This window comes from Leptonotus elevatus, chromosome 2 (assembly GCF_054856555.1).
Source record: "Leptonotus elevatus isolate MCC_2025b chromosome 2, RoL_Lele_1.0, whole genome shotgun sequence".
In the NCBI taxonomy this organism is placed as follows: Eukaryota; Metazoa; Chordata; class Actinopteri; order Syngnathiformes; family Syngnathidae; genus Leptonotus; species Leptonotus elevatus.
Window position 1 is genome coordinate 3,823,010 of NC_141240.1, and position 13,037 is coordinate 3,836,046.

General features: G+C 38.8%; 1 protein-coding gene across 2 annotated transcripts in view; it reads right to left on the reverse strand.

Annotated features, from left to right (window-relative positions):
• Positions 1-7,271: 7,271 nt before the first annotated feature.
• The window catches only part of LOC147178189 (dnaJ homolog subfamily C member 5-like), a 20,692-nt gene continuing 14,926 nt past the window's right edge, over positions 7,272-13,037 (reverse strand). For both annotated transcript variants that reach the window (XM_086068580.1, XM_086068581.1), the window contains exon 5: positions 7,272-13,037. This exon is cut by the window's right edge and continues 6 nt beyond it. In XM_086068580.1, the coding sequence (XP_085924706.1) occupies positions 12,943-13,037 (95 nt within the window). In that variant the 3' untranslated portion in view covers positions 7,272-12,942.

A 13,037-nucleotide genomic window follows, 5' to 3' on the forward strand; every position in this document is an offset into this window, starting at 1 on the left:
CAGATACAAATTTAGACTTTTTTCTACAGGTACAAAAAATTTTTACAAGTTAGTTTTGCACCATATTTACCTCCATAGCCAAAGAACAAAGTTGTGTTTTAAGAGGGGGTAGCTAGGGAGGTTTCCTAATATTTAACGGAAGGTCATTTCAAAATCCATGGGGACAAATTTCTCTAAAATCTCCCGAACTTTCTAGAGGAAAATAATGTGCTGTTAACCACAAAAAGAAAAGAAAAAAGTTGATTATCTAGAAATGAAAGTTGGTCGATCATTATTAAATGGAAATATTTTTTTTATATGTCTTCTGTATTCATAATTGTTCTTTCACCATGCAAAGATATTATATTTTTATCCAAATACCTGATTATTTAATAGAATTTTCCGTAGGATATTTGAATACTAAAATATTAGATAGCTGCAGCACTAGAGGGGACTGCAACCTGCAGTGCTATACTGTACTATACATAATATAAATGGATAATGAAAGGGATGAACTGACACTGGGAGGACTGGCCATTGGGAAATTCATGAGTTTCCCAAATGCTCAGTCCATCCACAGCGATTAATTGAATAGTAATGGATTGATGTCGGTCGAACAACGAATAGGCACTTTGGACACTGCACCGGCACGTTCACTGTATTTCAACTGATGCCTGCGCCGTAATTGAACACCCCACCCAGTCTTCCCTACCAGGTGGTCTTTTGTGTGAAAAGTTGTCTGAAAACTCTTCCTTCTCGAGCTCCATACAAAGTTCCGGTTGCGATCACCAACTAAACAGACCATTCCATCCACCTGTGTGATCGCAGAGCTTGGAGCGTTCCTTTTTGTTGTGTCACAGCACAATGTCACAGATTCGATTTTCAACTTTAGATATTCCCTGATACCTCAGAAGTGGAAAGAAAAAAACGAAACAACTCACTGATGTGCCAGAGGTATTCGTTCTCCACGATTTTGATTTTGGGTGTACTAGTAAAGTGAAACACTCAATCAAACTTCTTGATCCAACTCCCTTTAAGCACTGTGCACGCCCCATATACCCCCAAGATCTGGAGGCAGTGCGTAAACACCTTCAAGAATTGCTTTCTGCCAGTGTGATAAGGGAGTGAGTCACAGTCGCCCTACTCATCCATGATTGTTGTGGCCCTAGGTGATTTGGTGCCCTAGGCGAAAGTGTAGATTGTAGCCCCATTCACCCCGCAATACAACAGTTTAGTGCAATTTGTGCTGACATTATTAACTACAAAATGTTTTCAAACTATGTACAATATATTTGTGTAGGATACATAGTAAAAGTAATAAAAATAATTAGGTCAATGAGGGACGCCCCTTTTGTTAACAATTGACAGGAAACTTCGAAAAATTAACGCTATTTTAATTTTAGATTTTTATAGACAATTCTGATTGACTGACATACATGCCTCTACCCTGGGCTCGTTTTTCCTCCTCCTCCTCCTCCTCCTCCTCCTTTCGCCGCTTTTTTAATGCAGTACCCGAGGGCTTGGACCTTTTCATTGTAAAGGTTTTTGATGTATAGAAAACATAAGCAAGCCAGCCATCTATCAATAGCGCTAACACTGAGATGATGCACGAACCCTCCCCTTACCTTTCAGTGTAAACAGCAGCAGCAGGTCAGATTCAGGGTGCCAGGTCATGATCTCATATTTATTTGGACTAGAAGTCATAAAAATAATAATTATTATATAAAATACATATGCGGTATAATATAACATATATAAATAATGTAAAATATATATGCTCTATAGTATTTTGTAGCATCCTCGGTTGAAATAAAGGTGGATGTAATTAAATGGTCTGTTCTCCTAATAGAGGACACATTTGGTCACCCTACCATATACTATAAATTAATTGCCTTAAATTATTACCTTTTATGGCCTTGACAATCTCTTGAGTACAATTTATATTCTAAATAAACATTTTTACCTTACCTGTTGCTTTTATAAATACCTTAAAACAAAAATAAACCATACAGAAATACAGATTCTTAGTCAATGAAACAGAATCTTGAGCAATAGCATTGCTAAATATTTACTAAGGAGCGTTAGCACACTCCAGTGGACAAAAACGGTAACGTTTTACTATGCAGTAAATTACACAATGAACATGAAATACAGCAACATTGGTTAAACAATGAAACATTGCTCCAATACGAATCTCGTTCCCTTCTCAGCCAGGTGCTAAAGTATCGTTCACTGAATTCGTTGTAAACTTCAGTTTTCTCTCATTTCCTGTGGCGCGCAGTTCTTCTCTGCACTTGGAAGACGGCGCTAAGTACGCCGGTTACTCAGTACCTACCGGTTTATGAGACCTTTTCCTGTATCCTTCAAAATAAAAGTATCAACTATATTATAATAGCACAATAAAAAAACGCAATTCTGCAATACAAAAACAACAGCAGGGTCATTTACATATTTTATTTTGGAAAACATGAGGGGGAAAAATATTTGCTATCTTTTTTTTGCCCTGCAATTTTGCGCCCCCTCCACTAGATGGCGCCGTAGGCGACCACTTAGTTTGCCTATGCCCTAGGCCGACCCTGGTTGTGGCACTCATCCCCGATTGTTGTGGTGAGGAAATGGAACAATGATGAACATTGGGTTAGTCACTCTAGCAGGCAAGACAATGTATAGACTTGTATAAGATCCATGTATAAACTTCCGCAAACTGAACTTGCAAATAGTTAAGGACTCGTATGTACTTCCAAACTTGGAGTAGACCTTTTCTGCACTGTCAGGATCCAAGTGGTTTACCATCCTTGATCTTAAATCTGGTTATTACCAGATTGAAGTTAAAGAAGCAGACAATGAGAAAAACGCTTTTGTAACACCACTTGGATTCTAGGAATTTAACCGGATGCCCCAGGGTGTAACCAATGCACCGAGCACCTTTCAACGTTTAATGGAGCGTTGTGTTGGTGACGTGAATTTGAAAGAGGTACTTGTGTTTTTAGATTATTTGATCATCTTTTCAAGCACTCGAGGAACACGAACAATTTCTAATGAGAGTACTTCGTCTAAAAGAGTACGGACTGAAATTATCACCAGAAAAATGCTAATTCTGCCAAGCAACAGTGTGGTATCTTGTTCATATAATATCAGAGAACGATGTCGAGACAGATCCCGAAAAGATTCAGGCCTTAAAAACCTGGCCAAGACTTCCGGTAAGGCGCCGAGGCAGAAGGCAGCGTAAGCTTGGTGCTCTCAGGTGGTCTTACCTTTCCCCTTTATCAATAGTATATTTTCAAGACAAAAGTTTTTCGAAGTAGCATGAAAGGGGGAAACAAGCGAAAGACTAAGGGGAAATCGCAACAATACGTGGATACAGGCGCTAATTTAAGTGAAAACGAGGAAACTAGCAGAGGCGCTAGGTGCGAAGAGCAAGAGGCGATTGAGGCTAAACAAGCTACCATCATAGCCGAAATACAGTCGAGCCAGGCGGATGTGAAGAAAAAATTTAATGACTTCAGAGAGGAAAACAAGCTAAATGCCATGGCCACCGGAATAAAGGAAGTAACAGAAAGGATTGTTGTGATGGAACAGAGACTGCCCGATGTGGAAGAATGAAGCTCCGAGGCTAAGGAAGTGCTCTCCCACTACGGGGAGCTGTATGAGGACTTTCAAGCTAAACTGACAGACCTGGAGGCCCGTTCACGCAGAAACAACATACGCATCGACGGTATCACTGAAGGGGCTGAGGGTGACAACATTCAGAACTTCATCGAGAACTTGCCACAAGTCGCTGAGAACTAAACCATCTCAAGGCGCAAACCCAAGATCCATCGTTATCTGCTTTCTAGAATACAAAATCAAAGAGCAAGCTCTTCTTGCCGCTTGGAAGAAGAAACAGATCCGCTACAATGGAAAAAGAGTGTTTTTTTAAGCAAGACTAACCGACCAAAATAATCCAGAAGAGGAAGGCTTACTCAGACATCAGAAAGGTGCTGAAAGAGAAGGAGCTCCGCAACCAGACCCTACACCCGGCCAGACATCAAGTATTTATCTACAACAGCAAATCAGAGGTGACAAACGACCTTATTAAGAGAGGAATAATGCCGGCCGACATCACCGGAGACAGAACACCTACTACGAGACCGAGATTGCTCCCCCTCTGGCAAGCAGCTGGCGCAACATCACGTCGCGGCAAAGAAAGTCGGACTAAAAGCATCCGGGAAAAACTGAAGGAGTTCCAACACATCCAAAACACAGTATAAGATTTTTTTCTGCATTAAAACAGCCAGTTGAGAGAGGTTGGATGGGCGTCGAGCATAAACTGCCCGCTTTAAGTCCCGCCACAGTATTTTGAAAGAATTTAGGTCAGGATTTTGACTAGGCACATCCAGAACATGAATCTTGTTCTTCAGCCATTCCTTGTTTGTAATTTGAGATGGGCAGCTTTGATCTTCTACCTAGCAAGCCTTCCATGAAAGCCTTGTCAATTGACTTTTCTTCTGATTGTTGAAGCATGCACATGTGTCCCAGATGCAACAAAAGAGGTCTGCAAGTCCCTTGATGTGATGTTCGAATTGGCTTTTTGCCTGAATTATTTTTCTTGTGGTTCTTGCTGATATTTTTAGAAGGTCGTCCACTTCTAGGCTGGATTGTAGTAATTTTCAGTGTTCTCTAGTTGCAGATGATCTGCTTCACAGTGGAATGATGAAGCTCAATTTTTTCAGATGACTTTAGAGCTTTCCCCAGACAGATGTGCTGTCACTACCCACTTCCTGAGGTCTGCTGAGATTCCTCTTCCTCTCAGCATGACTGACCTGTATGGGTGCACCAGGGTAAGACTAAAGTGATGTGGTTTTGTCTCCGTTTCAGTCAGTGATGCACAATTTATTTGCTAAACTTCTAATTTCATTGGTCCACTCAGTGGTTAGTTAAGCTACCAATTTGTCCTACCTGATCCTACTTGACTGCTTGTTTTAAGCAATGCAGCTCAGGGTTCGCTTACTTTTGCACCTACATGAATTGATAAGAACAATGCATTGAATTAATAAACCTACACCTGTTACTTCATATAAAATGTAATGGTTCAGAATGACAACAAAATCAGGTTGAAACAATTGGAAAGTCCAAATTGCTCAAAAGGTTCACAAACTTTTGAGCAGCACTGTATTTGTTGATGCCCTCAAAAGTAAAATCAGTAAATGACTGATTTCTAAGATCTATAATTCCTTACAGCAGAAGAAGGGTCTCTCCACAATGTATATTAAATTGAGATGGGAGAAGGACGCCAATATAAAGTTAACTGAAGATGACTGGCTAAACATTTGTAGGATGCAATTCTCCACCTCCATCTCAAATCTATGGAGGGAATTTACCTTGAAAAATATTTTAAGGTATTTCAGAACGCCAAAAAACAAAGCAATACAGGGACATAAACCTGAGCAGAGTCACTGTTGGAGATTGTGTGGCAACATGTCTGCTGGTCATTTTCACATTTTTGGGGAATGTCCCGCTATTTCCTCCTACTGGTCAGATGTAACAGCAATTAGTTCAATAATCCACTTTAAACTTGATCTTAATTTTTGCGTTGGATACCTGCGTAATGTGCCAATTGAGATGGAAAAAAACCCATAACAGGACAGATATTTACTACAAATACTTATAGCGGGTGGCCGAAAAGCACCAACTAGGAAGTGGCTGAATAAGGACCCACCAACGGTCATAGAATGGAAGGAAATAGTTCGGAAAATCTACAGTATTGAACAACTGACACTTTCCTTGAGACATTTCTATATAAAAGGAGAAAAATACTGGAAGAACTGAAAATCATATTGGAACCTGACGTGAATCGAGAAGAGAAAGAATCATTGAACACACTACATTTGAGGACATTAAATGAAATTCTGAGATGCAATAGACCCACAAATATTGTATTACATGACCTGACCCCTATTTTTGTTTTTTATTATCATTATTTTATTTTTATCATTATTTTATTTATTTTTAATCGCATCTCAGCTGATGCGATCCCTGATGCCTACAGTTTTGAAGGACCAGTGACGTGCGGTCAGGGCAGGCAAGGTAGGCACTGCCTGCCCCAGGCTGAAATGAAAGTTGAAACCGTTTGGCTTCTTCTATTTATTTTTAATCATTTCAGAAACCCTACACTACACCTATAGGTTTGAAAGTGACAACATTTGGTGATTTTTATACCTCAATTAAAAATGACTCATTACTCCCCCTGAAAAAGCAGCTTCTCTGGTTAACATAACCACTATGCGACCGTTAGAGCTGGTTTGCATAGATTTTCTCAGTCTAGAGCCGGACAGCAGTTCCACAGGTAATATTCTATTAATGACAAATCATTTTACTAAATTTGCTCTTGCCGTGCCAACACCTAATCAAAAGTCCAAAACGGTTGCCAAGTGCTTGTGGGACCAGTTAATCGTTTACTATGGCATACCTGATCATAGTGATCAGGATCCTGATTTTGAGGCAAAACATATCAGAGTTGTGTGAGATTTCCGGCATAAAGAAAATACAGACTATTCCGCACCACCCAAGGGGTAATCCCATTGAAAGATTCAACCGAACGTTACTGAGTATGCTGGGAACCCTCGAAGACAAACAAAAGTCCCACTGGAAAGAGTATGTTATGCCCTTAGTGCATACATAAAATTGCACACGAAGTGATGTAACAGGATACCTTATGAATTGATGTTATGTAGGAAACCCAGATTGCCAGTTGATCTTGCATTCGGACTGCCTTTGAACAAGGATCAGAAAATGTCCCATTCACAATACGTTCAAAGTCTCAAAGAACTCAACTGGAGAAAAGCTACAGGTTTGACCATAAAATCTCTGTCTCTGAACTTGAAATTTGAACGAGCACGTCCAGAAAGTATTTATGAATTACAAGTATTGTTCATCTACCTATGCCAGTGAGGTATTGGCAGTGAACAATTAAATGCTCTTCAATTACCGGTAGATGGCAGAAGGCACAATAAAACTGTATAGCCACCTGTTGCCTACAACAGAATATCATGGCTTTGTGTGAGTAAATCAGCTTGCGTGCACTGTGATTGATCTAAACTGGTTGGAATTATTTGCGAACACTGCTTGGAGACATTACACCAAGTCATCATGTGGATAAAAATTTTGTAGTAGGACGTTCTTGGAGACCAAGGGACCTATGGAAGGACTGAAATCACTGCTGAAGGTGATACTTGCTTCCCATTGGAATGTCTGACTTGATTGAGGTGTTTATGCTGACTTGAAATACATCAGCTTAAGAACACACGGCAAAAGAGAAGTCAAATGTTTTATTCTTCTTTTGATGAATGGAGTCCATGTTGCACACTAATGTGTGTTAGACATTAAACAAACTTCTACAAACATAATAAATACAACAATATTATCTTCTCACTATTCTCACATTTAAAATAGAACATTAGGTCTACTCTAACAATTTGGATTTGTCTTTCATTCTTGATGATTTGAAAAAAAACAAAGGAATCATGGGGGACAGATATGATACAACGTGGAGGAACCAGTTGAATGTTAATGGTTTCCATTTCCACAACAATCTGCCTTCCCTTGCAGGAAGTCACGTGATCACACAGCATTTTGCTAAATGAAAAGACCTCTCTTCGTGTGCGTGTGTGTGTAGAGAAATGTTAAGGTTTCAGTGTACTGTCATTTGGATCACAATCTTGTTTAATCTATTTCCTCGAAGAAACACTGTCATTCTATTAATCTTTCCCCCCTGCCCCCTCTCAAATAGATTCCCGACAATCTCTGCAGTTGATGAATCATTTGAGGAAGTATGGCAACAACTTGTCAAAAAAGAAAGTTGTCGCATGAACAAAGCTCAAGTACGACTGTGGAACGAGGTCAAGACAATCGAGCGTCAATGTTTCTCACAAAGCTCTCGACAACAAAAACAAAACTATACAAAAAACAAAAAGATGTTTGCAAATGTAAAGTGAGTGATGAAACTGTGGACGCTTGAAAGCATTTCGCATTAGCAACATGCTTGTAATGGATGAAATGGGAAAATCTGTGTAAATTTCGTTCCATTAGGATTAGCAATTGAAGATCAAAAAACAAAAATGTCTGAATATTCTGTATTAATTTACCACAAAACAAAAGCCTTTTTTCACGTTTTAATTTTAGGCTGTAATTATTATTTTTTATAAAATAGGAAAAAAGCTCTTAGGACTGAATTTGATTTTAATATTTAATTGGTCAGCCGACACGGCTCGGAAATTTGCTAACACACATCAGTACAGATACAAAAGCTTGTTAGCCACCTCAATCAGAATAAAGCTAAGTCCAAATGTGCTTTCTACAATACATAGAGACAAAAACAGTATAACTCCGCCTATTCGTGGATTGGCACAATATTCACAAATGTATTTATATATTTTTTTTGATTATTTGCAATCTATCCACATTGTCACTTATTTTTTAGATACCGATCTCCATTTTAGAAGACAATTAGTATAGCTTATGAAAAACATTTTGGGGTTGAAAAATATAAAATAAAATAAAATGAATGCAATTCAATTATAGTAACAGAAGTGAATTTGCACAGATGTTTGGTATTTGCGGTTGGGCCAGGTCCCTATGCCTGCGAATAGCAGGGGACCACTGTATATTCAGACAAAGACACTGAAAGTTTTTTTTTTTTTTAGCTAACTGATAAATATTCCAATTATAGTTACATTATAGACATGGATATAAAATGGAGACTCTCAAGCTCTTATTTGAGGGATCCACATTCAAATTGGATGAAGGCTTGAGGAGTTTCAGCTAATTAACATGTGCCACTCTATTTTAAAAGGGACCAAAATCTCTAGACCTAGAGTGCAAAAAACGTTGAACAGGCATTTCAAAACAAGGCTTAATTTCAAGACTTGCTCAACTGTCAATCTCCTCTGATGGCAGGCACTCACATGCAAAGAGAGAAGTGTTAAACTCCCTCGTGATTATATTGCGACATAACTTGCATTAGTGCATGAATATACTGTATTAATTTAAAAGGAGAAATAGACTTGTTAAAGAAAGCGATCCCATAAGTGAAGATGATCTCTGTGTCTGGATTACAAGCCGGTCTCCCTATCCCAAGACGCCATTCAATTCGGCTGTAAGGTAGGGGTTAACCAACATTGTCATTCGTGCGTCTGTTCAGTTTCGTGCTGGAGGTTTACAATATGATGCATATTCTACTTTTTATTGGTTTCTATGTGCATTTTATAAAATGACATTAGAAGCAAAGAATTCCGGTTATCACGCTCGCCACACGTCGGCTAAAAACACATTAGCCAATGATGCACAATGTTTACTAATCACTCATTTCCATACTTTGACAAAAATTTAAACGGTTGGGCTACTGGGAAATGAAAATAGAGACCTTAAGAAAGATATTTAAATTTTCTTTAAAGACCCAGTATGTCGTCCTTAGCACCATCTTGTGATCAAAGAATAGCATAAAAAGCACGCACACTACAGTGGCTCAGAGAGACCATATTTCGCAAGCCTACCAACAATTATTTTTTTACGTGAGCAAACGAGCATCTCGGCGAGCGACTGCGACTTGGCAGCTGTTGTGAAGCCTGGCGAACAACGCCGAAAGACAGAGCGAGCCGGAATTAGTCGGAGCAGCTAACAAGAGCGGCTAGCAGGAGGAACTAGTAAAAAACAAAAGCTAGTAAAAGCTTGCAAGAGCAAAACCAAAAGTGACAAGCGACGGGCCAAATCACGGGAGTTAGTGACAACCACCTGCAGGCCCCAGCTGTGGAAGGTAAACTGTGGGCGACCCAATGGGTCTGATACTCCATGCAAGCACCACCCAGGCTAACTACATTCGCGAAGTTGTCCTTTGGGCATCCGTAGCAGGAAGATGGTGGCAAAACATGTCAGCCTCTTGTATGGTGAAACTACAATACAACCATGTAATATAATTAGTGATTACTAGACCTACGATTATATATAAAAAAAAAAAAAAAAAGTTTATCCAATTTTTTGGCATACTATTTTCAAAATGAATGAATTATTAATTATTAGTCAGGATTTCTTTGTATCTGCGAAAGGTTCGCAAGTTGAATGTTTGTAACTAGAGGACTACCTGTAATTATCCTGGGCTGCTTTTGCATGGCAATGTGCATTGGTTGTCAAGAGCGAAAGTGTTCAGCCATTTTGTGGCCTGCCTGAGCAAAATTTTCCTGAACTGAAACACGTAGAACACACTGAGCCGGTTAACACTGAATGGTTCCCAACTCGATGTGAAATTGCAAGGCACTGGAAAAATAGTATTTTCCCTTCAACATGCAGTGCTCACATTTAAAAATTACCTTTTACTCTATAGCCTGATATTTGAACTGGTATATTTACTACACCGAATTTAAACATGCGTGCAGAGCAAGAAACCCCGTTCAACATTTTGATCTGCAACAGAGAACTGGCTTTGCATCTAATTTCCTGCAATCATTCAAAGCATGCGTTGGGAGAATTTCACACCCCTCTGTTGAAGTTCATCACTCCTCCACATGAGTGCACTGTTGACAAAGGTAACCTGAGTTACATCTTTGATGTCTCCATCAGAGATTGTGAGAAAACTCGCGTTTTGCTTTTATTCTTCACGTCGTAACGTTGACTTCCCGTGGCCCCATAGACACAAAACATAAAAAATAAAAACACGAGTGATTATTACCAAAATTTATGATGTGCAGACGTGATAACTATAGTCGAAACAGGCAATATTTTAACATCAAAAGCGTGATGATAAGGGGTGGGGGAATTGTCATATTCTTAGATGCATCGCGATTCAGACATGGACAAGTCTGAATCGAGCCACAAATGTCCACATTCCGATTATTAAAATAAGTTAATAAACGTATACAGAAGGTTCAAAATATTGCGGAACTCAGAAGCGCTGTACCGTCATTTCCCGTACACTTTGGGAAGAAAACAAACATGGATAATGCCAACCTCGCCTTGAGATCTAAAAAGGTGCTTTTAATTTAAAAGCACGTTCACGTGACGGCAACAAGATCAGTCCACATTCACTGTGACGGCAGAGAAAAAACCTTATCGATCATGTAAGTAGCATGTATGGGAGCATTTTGTGTGACTAGTCTGTGACTTGTCAAGAAAGCTACAAACATTCAATAAAGTACCATGCCGCCTGAACAAAGGCTAAATTTAAAATAAAGCTAAAGATAGAATACATTGATGCCATGCAATAGCTTTAATAGGCTTTTATTTTGGAGTTGGCTTGCATGGTGGCGTAACTTCTACACATTTCGGATTGCCTTATCGTAGTTTTTCATTGCCATTACATGACAGCATAAACACGTTACCATCCCGAAATCATATCAATTGATAATTTAGGGCGCTAAGAAAGAAAGCTTATTACGCCGTCATTGTGTGATTGGTCTCCGGTGTTAGCGGCTAGTCGCTAGCTGCTAGCAGAAAGTGCACAGCTGTCTGCTTTTAAAGTACCGGTAGTCCGACAACTGCGGCTTTGTTATCTTTCTTTGCCTCTTTTTTAATGATGTGAACATAGGCTAGTTTGTCATTCACTCTCCATGTAGAAGGAGTATGTGCTTTAAATTGCAGTTTTAGGTATTTTTACTTCTTAAAAAAAAAAAAGGAAAGATAATTAGAATCATTTTCATTCTCATTTTCTTTATAAAATATTTTTTCCTTTAAATAAATAAAAACATTCATCTTAAAATGTCAAATATGGCTTGTGTTCCTACATTCTAAATGGACATATTTGACAATTTGAGTTGAATCTTGTTATTTAATGGAAACAAGTGTTTTATAAAATTAAAAGGAAGACAAAATTCTATTTATCTTTTTTTTGCTGATCCCAAAAATTATCTGATTTGTGATTCAAATCCATGATCTGACCGAACCGTGAGGCTTTTTTTTTAATCCATTGCACCAAGTGATCAATACTTAGTGAGATGAATAGAAATGAGTAGTGTAAAAAACTGCATCAATATACATAAACTAAAAATGGATCAATAATCGTTTCATAATCGAATCATAGCCCCTGAATCGTAATCGAATCGTGAGGTGTCCAAAGATTCCTAGTGATGATGCATATGCATATGAATGTGGCAATGCTTCCGACGTAAAAATTAGGCCTATCCAAAATATTCAGAGTTTCGTATTAATGTTTTCAGACTATGATTAGCATGTCTGCACATGTACTCATAAAGTTTGGTAACAATCAATGGTGTTTTTTATTTTATTTAAGTGACGTAATGTTTTGTGTCTATAATAAAAGTGTTTTCCATCAAAAATTTTCGGGGGGCCAAAACTGAGACATATAGTTGCGGTTTCTGGCATGTTATTATTGCACACTGGTGGAAAGAAGATTAAAAAATAATGGTGATGTACTGCAAAAGTGATTTGCCTTGATTCTACTGGTCCATGGTGTTCCGTTTGGACATAAACCAATTGAAAACAATGCTATCAGACAAACCTCTTCCTTACACATTTTCTTCCTCGAAACAATTATGTAATTCCCCATGTTATGTAATGGCTAATGGATCCTGTGATTGATAGTGGTCATGGTCTGGACTGATTGTGGTGGCTAACAAGGTAATCATGTATCTTTACTGATGCCCATTTGCAAACTTGGGTTACATGAACCCGACCAATTAAATGTTCAAATCAAACTCAGTCCTGTGGTAATTTTTCTCGAATATTAAAAAAATCTATATATATATATATATATATATATATATATATATATATATATGTACACACTTCTGTTTGTTTTTTTGATTTTCCAATTGAAAATAGAACATCGAGAAACCATGGAGGTAGAACTGTGTGTGTGTGTGTGTGTGTGTGTGTGTGTGTGTGTGTGTGTGTGTGTGTGTGTGTGTGTGTGTGTGTGTGTGTGTGTGTGTGTGAGTGCGTGCGTGCGTGCGTGCGTGCGTGCGTGCGTGCGTGCGTCTAATATGTGTCAGTCCGGTAGCTTTGGTGGGTCTCAGCTGTTAGCTGCGTGGTTTCTGTGGCAGAGGACGGCTGCATCATGATGGGCTCGTTGC